Source organism: Achroia grisella, unplaced genomic scaffold, assembly GCF_030625045.1.
Source record: "Achroia grisella isolate CSIRO2021 unplaced genomic scaffold, CSIRO_AGI_Agris_v1 utg1576, whole genome shotgun sequence".
NCBI classification, from domain to species: domain Eukaryota; kingdom Metazoa; phylum Arthropoda; class Insecta; order Lepidoptera; family Pyralidae; genus Achroia; species Achroia grisella.
In genome coordinates, this window is record NW_026712658.1 from 889405 (window position 1) to 906336 (window position 16932).

General features: G+C 32.0%; 1 protein-coding gene across 2 annotated transcripts in view; it reads left to right on the top strand.

The window, feature by feature from the left end:
- Window positions 1-318: 318 nt before the first annotated feature.
- LOC131841234 (alpha-2Db adrenergic receptor) overlaps window positions 319-16932 on the top strand; it is a 268521-nt gene continuing 251907 nt past the window's right edge. For both annotated transcript variants that reach the window (XM_059189513.1, XM_059189514.1), the window contains exon 1: window positions 319-1037. In XM_059189513.1, the coding sequence (XP_059045496.1) occupies window positions 489-1037 (549 nt within the window). In that variant the 5' untranslated portion in view covers window positions 319-488. The remainder of the gene's footprint in view (window positions 1038-16932) is intronic.

Below are 16932 nucleotides of genomic sequence, written 5' to 3' on the forward strand. Positions count from 1 at the left end.
TAAGAGGCCTTTGTATACTGCACGCGTATTTTGATTAATTTGTATATTGTAAATAATAAATACTTAAATTATTAAATATTTATCCCACTAATTAGAATTGACTTAGGTACATAATAAATAAATCTGTATATAAATATTGCGACTTTTATCGATTATTCAATGCTTTGATATAGTCTTCGCATAATATAGTTCGGGAAAACGGGTATTAAATTTAATTCTGTAAAAATTATCCATTGTAAAAAATAGTTTAAATATTTGAATATATAATATTCCGTTCCTATAGGCAATACTTTTTTAATAATTTGAACCGTGCAATGTTTTTAATCTAAATAAAAATTTTCGTATTATACTACGGGGCCAAATAAGTCTACTTTCGAATCTCAAATTTTATAAACAGCAAACAACAAATCGCGTAGTTAGTTCAATTCGACAATCTGGCGTCAAAACCCGGTACTGCCGTTTACAGCCGCAATTCTATCGATACCAAGATGGTACCAAACGCTACAACCCTTTTGGCTGCGAAGACCACTATGAGCACGCACTTTAACGGAACACTGGGGCTAAATTCCACGTTTCTAGTCCCAACGTACATGAGTCAGGAGGAGTTTCTCGCGTTGCAGATGACAAACACATCAGACGCAAACACTACAGCGTCGAACGATACCATAATCAACCAAGTGATACTAAAAACCTGGTACCCAAGTGGGTATTCGCCTGCGCACATCATTATCGCATCAGTGGTTGTGACAGTGTTAATGATAATGGTGGTAGTAGGTAATATGTTAGTTATAATAGCAATAGTGACAGAAAAAGCATTAAAAAATATACAGAATTGGTTTATAGCGTCCCTAGCAGTGTCAGACTTTTTCTTAGGGTTAGTAATAATGCCATTTTCACTCGCGAATGAATTAATGGGCTATTGGATTTTCGGGTTTTGGTGGTGTGAGATACATTCAGCCATGGATGTGTTGTTGTGTACTGCCTCGATTATGAATTTGTGTCTTATATCGTTGGATCGATACTGGAGTATTACGCAGGTATGTGATTTATTTTATTTATTATTAATAATTAATTTCATGTACATTTATGCCTGGAAACTTTATTCAATACTAACATACATTTACTACTTATATATTTGAAACATTTACGAAAACAGTCATTTTCTTATATTGTTTCCAGTGTAAAATTTACATTAGTCAATTTCGTGAATGTGCAAGAAGTTATTAAAAGAAATCTGTTGATTGTCTTTTCGTATCTATGTATTATTATATAATTATATTTGCATTATTCAATATGAGAAAATTCATCGAAACACTTACTACTTATTGTTGAAATCAATTTAGGTAATAATTTAGTAAGATTTCGAATTACCGAATATGTATAAGTATATGAGAACAAGGAAAAGATAAAAATAATAATAGAACTATTACGAATTAGAGTTGAAAAGGAAAATAATAACAATTAAATTATACCTTTGGGATATTACAACTAAATATATATAGGTGCATACGTCATATAGGTACATCAGTAATAATAACAACACAAATATAAAGATTACATAATATATATTATGTATAGGCAAATCATCAGAAAATAATTAAATTAAATGAATTTATTAGTGTAACGGAGGAGTTTCTGTATTCTTCGTTGTTAATATAAGGATAAGTAATATAGATTATATATTACATGATATAATTCTTTATTTATAATTTACCTAGATTATTAAATCAAAATTATTGTTTGTCTTATTCTCGTATTTCCATCACATACTTCGTTCATAGACAAATTTGCTCCATTATAGGTAGGAATTTTTCTATGACGAGGTGTCGCAAATAGAATGAACCTACTTCTACATTAACAAGTGGGGCCATACACACGTATTTTCTGATTCTGTAAAGTCTTACACTACTAAAATTCTAGAATAAAGAATTTTTGGCATATGTTTTCATAACGACTAACTATAATAACATTATTCTAAACAGTGAAGAATTAATACGATACAGATCATATGTTTATTACAGCAGTGCATATATGTGTCTATCTATAAATGTTATATATAATATGATGGGACGAGATCTATAGTAATATCATTATAATTATTCAATTTATCAATTATTCGCCTCAGTTCGTTATTCATTGTCGTAAGTATAAAAAAGATACATTTTAAGGCGTGACAGTATTAATAATAAATTGCAATATTATTGAAAATCATGACAAAAATTACAAAAGAACTAGTAACCAATTTCCGTATCGGAAACTATTAGTCGAAATCGTATAATACTGTCTATTGGAAAATTAATTCCGAATTGGATTGTCCACTGATTTCGATGAATATTGAATATCCGATTTGCCATTTTGAATAGTCTAAACCGTATGTACCGATTCTCGCCGGTTCGGGCCGGCTCAAATCATCTCATGCCGGTTCGTTGGAGCTATTCCGATTCGGTTGTAAGCCAAAACCAAGTTACGTACTGTTATGCCCTGGTCTAGTATGCAGTAAATGCCGAGTTAATTATTTCCACAATTTGTGTAAACCTTAGTAGCTTTACTGTAGTCAGTTAGCATTTCTCGAGTTCGTCCACAATAGTAGTAGATACTTATAGAATATCGCTAGTAACTGGGATAAAGTTAATATTATCAATTAGTGTTGACGTAATAGTGCAGTTAAAAAAACCGGTACATTTACTTTTTATTTTAACGGTTATTTTTATTTTTCAGTTTATATTTACAGTAAAATATTTGGTATATAAGGTAAATATGATTCGGTTGTAGTCGTGACTACAACCGAATATTACCAAAATTTATTTATGAAAATATATAAATATCGAAGACAATCTTAAAATTATTAGAATAGTTCACTAAGTTATTACACCTACACCTAAAGCTGGCGCAATCTTTACTATCTAAGCGTACATCTACATTTCGCTGCTAATATGTTGTATTGCTTTTATTCTATTGATTGTAGCAAAGATTTCTATCGTCTGATATTTTAGCTTACTTTATAATACATACGAATCGAAAGAATTGCTTTTATCTCTATTATAGTTCAAAGCAGAGGGGAATATATTTTATTGGTTATAATGCTGCCAAGGCACACAGGATAGAAACTAGACTGCACCTTATCATAGTTATTGTTATTAGGGTCCCGGATGTTTCTCTACATTTCTGTGGTACATTGTTCTGCGGTATTTCTTTATTCTTGTCTTATTTTTGAATAGTTCAACATTAATCGTTTAATAATATAAATTAATATGTATACTGAATTGTAACTCTTAACTTGCTAAAGCAAATCAAATACATTTTTACAGAAGAGCGGTTGAACCTTACGTATAAATTATTACGCAACAATTTATTGTAATACATTAAATTTGTCTTACTAATATTTCATAAAATGTTTACAAGTGAAAGATTTTATAAAAAATCTCAATAAATTGTGCAAAATATAAGAAGTCACCTTGAAATATCGAAATCCCTAAACAACCCTATCTTCAAAGCATCGCACTACATTATTAGTGAACTTTGAAAGAGTTTTACATTTTCGGTAAATTAAGTGGAGTATGTTTTAAAAAGGAACGCTCAGCTGCCCAGCGGCGTGGAATGAATCGTAATAGGACAGGCCTGGAGGCATTCCCTAGTCGATGTTAGCCGGGGAAAAGTACCACATTCCTTGTAATGGAGGTTAATTTTTAAGCGAGTTCAGAAAACCATGTTTTGTTGAGCGTCGAAAGTATGATATCGAAAAAAGTACAAGATAAAGGCAACGTAGGCGCTACACGTCTGAAATATGTATTTGTATAAAGTATTTGATAATAAGTTAATTAATATAAAAAATAAAGTCCGGGTTACAGTTAAGACTCTAATAATGTGGTTTGCTACAGGAGATCTTTTCTAAAATCAATAAAGTGTTTTATTTTGGTTATATATTTTAAATAAAACGAATATATATTTCGTACTAACTATCGCCGCGACTTTGTCCGCGTGTTATAGCTACTTTCAATAAATAAAGAAAAAATATTCAATAATCTAACAGTTCTAGCGTCAAAAATTACGATTTTCAATACAAACTTTCATCCCCTTATTTTATTTTACCCTTAAGGATAGCATTTTTACTAACTTTGAATGTCACATTTATTTACATATATATATATATATATAAATATCCCCTTGGGCACTTTGTGGCTCAGACGTGCCGTATAGGTAGTTTTTTGTTGATCCATTTTCACTTGTTGATCCGGAGGCCTTTTGTTGATCTAATGCCAGCTGACCATATATAAATGTTGATCCGTTTTGAGCCACAACTGTCACGACGAGTAATAATAATAATTAAGCGATTTATACACGATTTTATACAAATCCACCTTTTTGGCATACGACCACTTCTTGATCCAATTCAAACGGGCCAATCAGGGTGCAGCATTTCCAAGGGCTTCCTCATTGGCACGTTTGGGCTACTACATTATGGCTACAGTAACTTAATAATGTCTAGCTAGTATTTCAAGAATAATAGTCTATCTAATCTAAATATTTATTGAAATCAGTCTGGAGTAACGTGACTCCAGATCAAAACTCAATACTTGTTATTTTTTGGACGGGAATTTTTCCTTTTGTAACAACGTTACTGAGCGAATGAAGAGAAGACGTAACGGCGGATCCAGGGGGGAGCGTCATGGAGGTCTTGGGAGTCATGGGGGGTCATGACTCTCTCCCCCTTAGCCCAGGACTTAGGTAGACCACTAATTGAACTAAAAAATAATGAAACAGCAAATTTTTTTGCACGATCGGAGTGTTGGTGCAGTAGTATTAATTATAATTAAACATTGTTACTTAAAACATAACAGTTAAAGTACTATAACACTAAAAGCAAAATAGGTATTTTCAAAATACTTTTTCAAAATAAATTACCCTTTGAGTTTTTGTTCAAACCTCAGATATTATATTTATTTTAGGTATATCAATCAATACATAGTATAGCATAGTACAGTCTGTCTGTCTGTCTGTTTGTTCCGGCTAATCTCTGAAATAGCTGGACCGATTTTGACGGGACTTTTTTTGGCAAGTAGCTGATGTAATAAGGAGTAACTTACGCTACTGTTATTTTAGAAAAATAAAATAAAATTTCACGCGGACGAAGTCGCTGGGGCCAGCTAGTCTATAGATATACCGAGATTTAATGTTTAAGTTGCTATTATGTTATTGACAAAATTTTACTGTAATGTTACTATTACGTTATCCTACACAATTTGTATTATTTTGGATGAATAAATAAATAAATAAATAAATAATAATCTATACATCTATACATTTAATAAAAATTGGAGTGTCTGTTTGTAATATTGAAAAAACCGTTTTTTACTACATGCATATGAATATATATAAGGTACATATACCAAAATAACTATTTTTATAATTTTAGTCTGTCTGTCTGTCTGTCTGTTTGTTCCGGCTAATCTCTGAAATGGCTGGACCGATTTTGACGGTACTTTTTTTGGCAGGTAGCTGATTTATAAGGAGTAACTTAGGTTACTTTTATTTTAGAAAAATAAAGTTAAATTCCACGCGGACGAAGTCGCGGAAACCGCTTGTTTTTAATAAAAACGGTTTATTTGATAGAAAAAACATCTTTTTTGTGGTACTTGAGAATGTTGAAGCCTGTTGTTTGTAATATTGAAATAACCGTTTTTTACTACTTGCATATGAATATAAATACGGTACATACACCAAAATAACATATTTTACAATTTTTGTCTGTCTGTCTGTTTGTTCCGGCTAATCTCTGAAATGGCTGGACCGATTTTGACGGGACTTTTTTTGGCAGGTAGCTGATGTAATAAGGAGTAACTTACGCTACTTTTATTTTAGAAAAATAAAGTTAAAAACCACGTGGACGAAGTCGCGGGAACAGCTAGTGTATAATATATTAGAGATACCTACGTGTTTTTTTATTGATGACTAGCTGTACACGGGATTTCGTCCGTGTTGAATTTAACTTTATTTTTCTAAAATATAAGAAGTTAAATTCCACGCGGACGAAGTCGCGTGTACAGCTAGTTGTCGGTAGTCTAGCGATTTATCTAGCACACCGCTTTGATTCCTGCTTGGTGGTCGAGGGTTCGATTCCTCGGACGCTGCAAACATTTGTATTCATGAGTATGATTGTTTGTAACGGTCTGGGTGTTTTCTATGTATAGATAATATATATGTATTTACGAAAAAAAACTTTGTATTTATATCAGTTGTCTAGTACCCATAACATAATCTTCAGCTAGCTTAACTTGGGTCTAGATGAAGCTGTGTGAATTGTCCTGAGATTACTATTATTACTATAATAAATCTTTTCAAATCAGCCGATGTTTATTTTTGCCATAATACGTGCTGTTACCATGTGATAATATTACGTACGTACTTATTACTGTTTTAAATGTGATGCGTTCATTATTTATATTTCCTTTGAATTAAAGACAAATGTAAGTATATATATATATACTTACATTTGCACACTTAGTTGATCCAGCCACGATCCGTAGATATTGCTGATTCCACTGTCTCTCTCTTTCTACCACTATAACGGTAGCGTGGCGGAACGGCAACATGTTGCCGTTCCGCGTTCTACCACTATCTTTGTATTCTAATATGCGATGTTGCCGTTCCGACCGAGACCATGCGTTGTTGCCAAATGTATTCGTCGATAGTAGTAGATACTTATACTCGATATATATTTTTTCAACAATTTCCTGCAATAGTGAATCCGTATCGGCATTTTTTTTAAATGCACAAAGATTTTTTGGCTCTGAATATATTTAAAAATCATTTACTTGTGTGTTGATGAATTTATATACTAGTACATGAAGTACCTAATACTTGTTTTGATTTGAATAGGTAGCGATATTATGAATTTATTATACGTAATCTAAAGATTTTGACGAAATAAAAGTAATTAGTTATCTGTTAACCTTGACTTCATGCTGGCACCAGTATTATCAGATGATGAACATACTCTTCGAAAACTTACAGCAGAAATATCGTGTTTGGACTCATTAGATAGGTCTCGATGAATAGAGTTTAAAAAACTTAAAATAAATGGTACATTAGAAATAATGTATAAAAACCCCTTACGTAAAATTCAACCACTTTAAACTTAATAATAATAATAATTAGGAAAAGAGAAAAGCTATACATGCACTGAAAGTAATTGATGCCTTCCACACAATATTTTCAGTATTAAACAACTCTGTTTGTTCAGTAAAAGTGTAAATACACTGGTAACCTTTAATCATATTTTATATGCAAACATTACATATACAAACACTAAAGTTTTATTTCAGAATAGCCAGTAGTTTTCAAGAAATAAGTCTTTGAAATTGTACGTGTAACTTATATATATACCTACTAGTTTTTTCACCATAACAAACAACACCAATATGGCCTAGTTAGTAGTTTACCTGTGTACCAATTAATAATAATAGTAATCTCAGGACAATTCATACAGCTTCATCTAGACCCAAGTTAAGCTAGCTGAAGATTATGTTATGGGTACTGATATAAATACAAAGATTTTTTTTCGTAAATACATATATATTATCTATACATAGAAAACACCCAGACCGTTACAAACAATCATACTCATGAATACAAATGTTTGCAGCGTGCGAGGAATCGAACCCTCGACCACCAAGCAGGAATCAAAGCAGTGTGCTAGCTAAATCGCTAGACTACCGACAACTAGCTGTACACCCGACTTCGTCCGCGTGGAATTTAACTTCTTATATTTTAGAAAAATAAAGTTAAATTCAACACGGACGAAATCCCGTGTACAGCTAGTCATCAATAAAAAAACACGTAGGTATCTCTAATATATTATACACTAGCTGTTCCCGCGACTTCGTCCACGTGGTTTTTAACTTTATTTTTCTAAAATAAAAGTAGCGTAAGTTACTCCTTATTACATCAGCTACCTGCCAAAACAAGTCCCGTCAAAATCGGTCCAGCCATTTCAGAGATTAGCCGGAACAAACAGACAGACAGACAAAAATTGTAAAATATTTTATTTTGGTGTATGTACCGTATTTATATTCATATGCAAGTAGTAAAAAACGGTTATTTCAATATTACAAACAACAGGCTTCAACATTCTCAAGTACCACAAAAAAATGTTTTTTTATCAAATAAACAGTTTTTATTAAAAACAAGCTGTCCCCGCGACTTCGTCCGCGTGGAATTAACTTTATTTTTCTAAAATAAAAGTAGCCTAAGTTACTCCTTATAAATCAGCTACCTGCCAAAAAAAGTACCGTCAAAATCGGTCCAGCCATTTCAGAGATTAGCCGGAACAAACAGACCGACAGACAGACAGACAAAAATTATAAAAATTGTTATTTTGGTATATGTACCTTATATATATTCATATGCATGTAGTAAAAAACGGTTTTTTCTATATTACAAACAGACACTCCAATTTTTATTAAATGTATAGATGTATAGATTATTATTTATTTATTTATTTATTCATCCAAAATAATACAAATTGTGTAGGATAACGTAATAGTAACATTACAGTAAAATTTTGTCAACAACATAATAGCAACTTAAACATTAAATCTCGGTATATCTATAGACTAGCTGGCCCCAGCGACTTCGTCCGCGTGAAATTTTATTTTATTTTTCTAAAATAACAGTAGCGTAAGTTACTCCTTATTACATCAGCTACTTGCCAAAAAAAGTCCCGTCAAAATCGGTCCAGCTATTTCAGAGATTAGCCGGAACAAACAGACAGACAGACAGACAAAACTTGTAAAATATGTTATTTTGGTGTATGTACCGTATTTATATTCATATGCAAGTAGTAAAAAACGGTTATTTCAATATTACAAACAGACACTCCAATTTTATTTACATGTATAGATGTATAGATTAAAAAAAAAGTAACAGTCATAAGGCTAGTCGTATGCCTAATATATATAATAATGTAATAAATTCATTTAAACAGAAATTGCGGGAACATTATTTAAATTTGTAACTTTTTTACTGTCCTTCTCCTTTTTTCACATCTTTCTGTTATATCCATATAGTTCTCTCTATATTTTCTGATTTTCTTACTTTCAATTTGAGACTGTACTTATAATTTGATTATCGGATCATTATGTATTTACTTATATATAATATTTATACATTTATGGGTTATATTTAGATATATATTTATGTATGTATATTGTTATTTTTTTATAGAAATGTATATTTTGCTTATCTTTATTATCTTTATAAATCTTTTTTTGACATTTCTTATTTATATTAGTGCACCGCCAATAATCTTTCGCTGCACCACTCATGGTTGCCTGGTAAATAACGCGGCAAAATATTAAGTCCGCCACATGTACAAATTTTTTTGTGCATTAAAGTTAAAGAAATAAAAAAATACAATACTGTTTAATGAAAATGCGTGTTGTCTAGTGCTTTGAGATGTATCAAAATAAGGTCAACAAAAAAGTCCGTGATGGTATATGTCTATCTCTTAAGGATAACCAACAATAACCATTTTTTATCTTTTACATTTTACGGGATTTTTTTTATCGTATGTTTTCCTTAAAATCATGTAAACTATGTTATTATGTCATAATCTAAAGAAATAATAATATTTTATAGTGACATATCCACTATAAAATACCAAAAAGTAGCAATGTAATTCGTTACGCGCGAATCAGGTGTTATAAGGTCAAAGGTCGGTGCACCCCGCGTATTTGATAAATAGTGCTTCTCTGGATGTCTTTAAGAGAAAATGGCAGTATGTACGTGTATATGTACAAGTCCTTAAGTGTTAAGTTTTTCAAATGTACATACAGTAAAGAATAAATATTTTTAAGTACAGTACTTACGTACATTAATATAATACCTACTTTTTACTTGTATCTATTGTTATCAAAATTAAATTATAAGTTCTTAACTTGACCACGACTATGTGACCCTCTCTTGGCGCCAAAACGAGTGAAAAAATGAACAGCATACGACGACGACGCAGTACCTATAGAGTGGAGCAACTGCTTATTCAGTTTTATTCAACTATTTAGTCCCTCCACCGTTACAATGAATGGAGGCGGATATTACAATGTACGTAGCATTGCGAATATAAAATATCTAGATTAGGTATAATAAATTCATAATTCATAGGCCGTTACGGTATCAGAGCCAAAGTCTTCTTTCTTTGTTTATGTACTGTTAGATGCGACAGCGACTTTGTTTTTATATTACTATGTAATGATTTCAAATGATTTCAGGTATATCAACCTAAAATAAATAAAATATCTGAGGTTTGGACAAAAATTCAAAAGGTACTTAATTTTTAAAAAGTATTTTGAAAATACCTATTTTGCATTTAGTATTTGAAATACAAAACACAAAACTATTGTTGTTTTTAGAGTGACATTTCTATGAATTCACTGTCGATAGCGAGCGGTGCGATGGAAAAAGATAACCGTTTATAAAAATATAATAAATAACCCTGGACAATTAACACAGACTGATACTGAACTGATATAAATAGATATTTTTATTTTGTAAATACATATATAATATACATATAAAACACGCAGACCGATGAAAACAATCGATGACCGATGAGTACAAATGTTTGCATCGTGCGAGAAATCGAACCCGCGACCATCGGATGTAAAGCGGTGTGACCACCGAGGCAGTCGAAATATATAAATAATCTTATGAATTTAATTTATTCTAATTTGTTTATGTGCGCGGGGTGCGGTGTACGGTGCTCCCCCCTGCCTCCACCGTTGCTGGAGCTTGCATGTATGGAGCATTGCGAATATAAAATATCTAGAGTAGTAAATTCATAATTGATAGACCGTTACGGTATCTATATATATTCGGATTAAAATAAGTATCGCAGTAAGGACCAGTATATAAAGTGATCAACACAATTAACTGATTTTTGAAATATATATACAGAGCCAAAAAGTCTTTGTGTATTCAAAAAATATCTAATTTGTTTGTGTGCGCGGGGTGCGGTGTACGGTGCTCCCCCCTGCCTCCACCGTTGCTGGAGCTTGCATGTATGGAGCATTGCGAATATAAAATATCTAGATTAGTAAATTCATAATTGATAGACCGTTACGGTATCTATATATATTCGGATTAAAATAAGTATCGCAGTAAGGACCAGTATATAAAGTGATCAACACAATTAACTGATTTTTGAAATATATATACAGAGCCAAAAAGTCTTTGTGTATTCAAAAAATATCTAATTTGTTTGTGTGCGCGGGGTGCGGTGTACGGTGCAGGGGGACCCTGCCTCCACCGTTGCTGGAGCTTGCATGTATGGAGCATTGCGAATATAAAATATCTACATTAGTAAATTAATAAAGTCATAATTGATAGACCGTTACGGTATCTATATATATTCGGATGAAAGTAAGTATCGCAGTAAGGACGAGTATATAAAGTGATCAACATAATTAATTGATTTTTGGAATATATTCAGAGCTAAAAAGTCTTTGTGTATACCAAAAATTTAGCCGTTCGGAGCCATTCAGTCACGAATTATTAGTAAAAAAAGTGTCGAGTATATCGTACTATCGACGAATATATATGGCCGCATCGCAAAATAGAATGCGACGTTGCCATACCGCCTGAGATAGACGCGATAGAAGTCAAGTTATTCAGTGCAAAAGGTGGAATCAGCAAGTGTGTAGGTTGTGGCGTGATCAACAAAGTGCCCAAAGAGGTGTTTATATATATATATATATATATATATATATATATATATATATATATATATATATAAACACCTCTTTGGGCACTTTGTTGATCACGCCACAACCTAAACACTTGCCGATTCCACCTTTTGCACTGAATGACTTGACCTCTATCGCGTATATCTCAGGCGGTATGGCAACGTCGCATTCTATTTTGCGATGTGGCCATATATATTCGTCGATAGTACGATATACTCGACACTTTTTTTACTAATAATTCGTGACTGAATGGCTCCGAACGGCTAAATTTTTGGTATACACAAAGACTTTTGGCTCTGAATATATTCCAAAAATCAATTAATTATGTTGATCACTTTATATACTCGTCCTTACTGCGATACTTATTTACATCCGAATATATATAGATACCGTAACGGTCTATCAATTATGAATTTATTAATTTACTAATGTAGATATTTTATATTCGCAATGCTCCATACATGCAAGCTCCAGCAACGGTGGAGGCAGGGTCCCCCCTGCACCGTACACCGCACCCCGCGCACACAAACAAATTAGATATTTTTTGAATACACAAAGACTTTTTGGCTCTGTATATATATTTCAAAAATCAATTAATTATGTTGATCACTTTATATACTGGTCCTTACTGCGATACTTATTTTAATCCGAATATATATAGATACCGTAACGGTCTATCAATTATGAATTTACTAATCTAGATATTTTATATTCGCAATGCTCCATACATGCAAGCTCCAGCAACGTTGGAGGCAAGGGGGAGCACCGTACACCGCACCCCGCGCACACAAACAAATTAGAATAAATTAAATTCATAAGATTATTTATATATTTCGACTGCCTCGGTGGTCACACCGCTTTACATCCGATGGTCGCGGGTTCGATTTCTCGCACGGTGCAAACAATTGTACTCATCGGTCATCGATTGTTTTCATCGGTCTGGGTGTTTTATATGTATATTATATATGTATTTACAAAATAAAAATATCTATATCAGTTCAGTATCAGTCTGTGTTAATTGTCCAGGGCTATTTATTATATATTTATAAACGGTTATCTTTTTCCATCCCACCGCTCGCTATCGACAGTGAATTCATAGAAATGTCACTCTAAAAACAATAATAGTTTTGTTTTTGTATTTCAAATACTAAATGTAAAATAGGTATTTTCAAAATACTTTTTCAAAATAAAGTACCTTTTGAATTTTTGTCCAAACCTCAGATATTTTATTTATTTTAGGTATATCAATCATTACATAGTAATATAAAAACAAAGTCGCTGTCGCATCTAACAGTACATAAACAAAGAAAGAAGACTTTTTGGCTCTGATACCGTAACGGCCTATGAATTATGAATTTATTATACCTAATCTAGATATTTTATATTCGCAATGCTACATACATTGTAATATCCGCCTCCATTCATTGTAACGGTGGAGGGACTAAATAGTTGAATAAAACTGAATAAGCAGTTGCTCCACTCTATAGGTACTGCGTCGTCGTCGTATGCTGTTCATTTTTTCACTCGTTTTGGCGCCAAGAGAGGGTCACATAGTCGTGGTCAAGTTAAGAACTTATAATTTAATTTTGATAACAATAGATACAAGTAAAAAGTAGGTATTATATTAATGTACGTAAGTACTGTACTTAAAAATATTTATTCTATATTGTACATTTGAAAACTTATCACTTAAGGACTTGTGTGACATATACACGTACATACTGCCATTTTCTCTTAAAGACATCCAGAGAAGCTTTAGATTTATCAAATACGCGGGGTGCACCGACCTTTGACCTTATAACACCTGATTCGCGCGTAACGAATTACATTGCTACTTTTTGGTATTTTATAGTGGATATTTCACTATAAAATATTATTATTTCTTTAGATTATGACATAATAGCATAGTTTACATGATTTTAAGGGAAACATACGATAAAAAAAATTCCCGTAAAATGTAAAAGATAAAAAATGGTTATTGTTGGTTATCCTTGAGAGATAGACATATACCATCACGGACTTTTTTGTTGACCTTATTTTGATACATCTCAAAGCACTAGACAATACGCATTTTCATTAAACAGTATTGTATTTTTTTTATTTATTTAACTTTAATGCACAAAAAAATTTGTACATGTGGCGGACTTAATATCTTGCCGCGTTATTTACCAGGCAACCATGAGTGGTGCAGCGAAAGATTATTGGCGGTGCACTAATATAAATAAGAAATGTCAAAAAAGATTTATAAAGATAATAAAGATAAGCAAAATATACATTTCTATAAAAAAATAACAATATACATACATAAATATATAACCCATAAATGTATAAATAAATACATAATGATCCGATAATCAAATTATAAGTACAGTCTCAAATTGAAAGTAAGAAAAACAGAAAATATAGAGAGAACTATAGGGATATAACAGAAAGATGTGAAAAAAGGAGGACAGTAAAAAAGTTACAAATTTAAATAATGTTCCCGCAATTTCTGTTTAAATGAATTTATTACATTATTATATATATTAGGCATACGACTAGCCTTATGCTGTTACTTTTTTTTTAATCTATACATCTATACATGTAAATAAAATTGGAGTGTCTGTTTGTAATATTGAAATAACCGTTTTTTACTACCTGCATATGAATATAAATACGGTACATACACCAAAATAACATATTTTACAAGTTTTGTCTGTCCGTCTGTTTGTTCCGGCTAATCTCTGAAATAGCTGGACCGATTTTGACGGGACTTTTTTTGGCAAGTAGCTGATGTAATAAGGAGTAACTTACGCTACTGTTATTTTAGAAAAATAAAATAAAATTTCACGCGGACGAAGTCGCTGGGGCCACTAGTCTATAGATATACCGAGATTTAATATTTAAGTTGCTATTATGTTGTTGACAAAATTTTACTGTAATGTTACTATTACGTTATCCTACACAATTTGTATTATTTTGGATGAATAAATAAATAAATAAATAATAATCTATACATCTATACATATAAATAAAATTGGAGTCTGTTTGTAATACTGAAATAACCGTTTTTTACTACATGCATATGAATATATATAAGGTACATATACCAAAATAACAATTTTTATAATTTTTGTCTGTCTGTCTGTCGGTCTGTTTGTTCCGGCTAATCTCTGAAATGGCTGGACCGATTTTGACGGTACTTTTTTTGGCAGGTAGCTGATTTATAAGGAGTAACTTAGGTTACTTTTATTTTAGAAAAATAAAGTTAAATTCCACGCGGACGAAGTCGCGGGAACAGCTTGTTTTTAATAAAAACGGTTTATTTCATAGAAAAAACATCTTTTTTGTGGTACTTGAGAATGTTGAAGCCTGTTGTTTGTAATATTGAAATAACCGTTTTTTACTACTTGCATATGAATATAAATACGGTACATACACCAAAATAACATATTTTACAATTTTTGTCCGTCTGTCTGTTTGTTCCAGCTAATCTCTGTAATGGCTGGACCGATTTTGACGGGACTTTTTTTGGCAGGTAGCTGATGTAATAAGGAGTAACTTAGGCTACTTTTATTTTAGAAAAATAAAGTTAAAAACCACGTGGACGAAGTCGCGGGAACAGCTACTGTATAATATATTAGAGATACCAACGTGTTTTTTTATTGATGACTAGCTGTACACGGGATTTCGTCCGTGTGGAATTTCACTTTATTTTTCTAAAATATAAGAAGTTAAATTCCACGCGGACGAAGTCGCGTGTACAGCTAGTTGTCGGTAGTCTAGCGATTTAGCACACTGCTTTGATTCCTGCTTGGTGGTCGAGGGTTCGATTCCTCGCACGCTGCAAACATTTGTATTCATGAGTAGGATTGTTTGTAACGGTCTGGGTGTTTTCTATGTATAGATAATATATATGTATTTACGAAAAAAATCTTTGTATTTATATCAGTTGTCTGGTACCCATAACATAATCTTCAGCTAGCTTAACTTGGGTCTAGATGAAGCTGTGTGAATTGTCCTGAGACTACTATTATTATTAATTGGTACACAGGTAAACTACTAACTAGGCCATATTGGTGTTGTTTGTTATGGTGAAAAAACTAGTATATATATAAGTTACACGTACAATTTCAAAGACTTATTTCTTGAAAACTGCTGGCTATTCTGAAATAAAACTTTAGGGTTTGTATATGTAATGTTTGCATATAAAATATGATTAAAGGTTACCAGTGTATTTACACTTTTACTGAACAAACAGAGTTGTTTAATACTGAAAATATTGTGTGGAAGGCATCAATTACTTTCAGTGCATGTATAGCTTTTCTCTTTTCCTAATTATTATTATTATTAAGTTTAAAGTGGTTGAATTTTACGTAAGTGGTATTTATACATTATTTCTAATTTACCATTTATTTTAAGTGTTTTAAACTCTATTCATCGAGACCTATCTAATGAGTCCAAACACGATATTTCTGCTGTAAGTTTTCGAAGAGTATGTTCATCATCTGATAATACTGGTGCCAGCATGAAGTCAAGGTTAACAGATAACTAATTACTTTTATTTCGTCAAAATCTTTAGATTACGTATAATAAATTCATAATATCGCTACCTATTCAAATCAAAACAAGTATTAGGTACTTCATTTACTAGTATATAAATTCATCAACACACAAGTAAATGATTTTTAAATATATTCAGAGCCAAAAAATCTTTGTGCATTTAAAAAATTTTGCCGATACGGATTCACTATTGCAAGAAATTGTTGAAAAAATATATATCGAGTATCTACTACTATCGACGAATACATTTGGCAACAACGCATGGTCTCGGCCGGAACGGCAACATCGCATACTAGAATACAAAGATAGTGGTAGAACGCGGAACGGCAACATGTTGCCGTTCCGCCACGCTACCGTTATAGTGGTAGAAAGAGAGAGACAGTGGAATCAGCAATATCTACGGATCGTGGCTGGATCAACTAAGTGTGCAAGTTTATATAAATGTATATATATATATATATATATATATATACATTTGTCTTTAATTCAAAGGAAATACAAATAATGAACGCATCACATTTAAAACAGTAATAAGTACGTAATATTATCACATGGTAACAGCACGTATTATGGCAAAAATAAACATCGGCTGATTTGAAAAGATTTATTATAGTAATAATAGTAATCTCAAGACAATTCACACAGCTTCGTC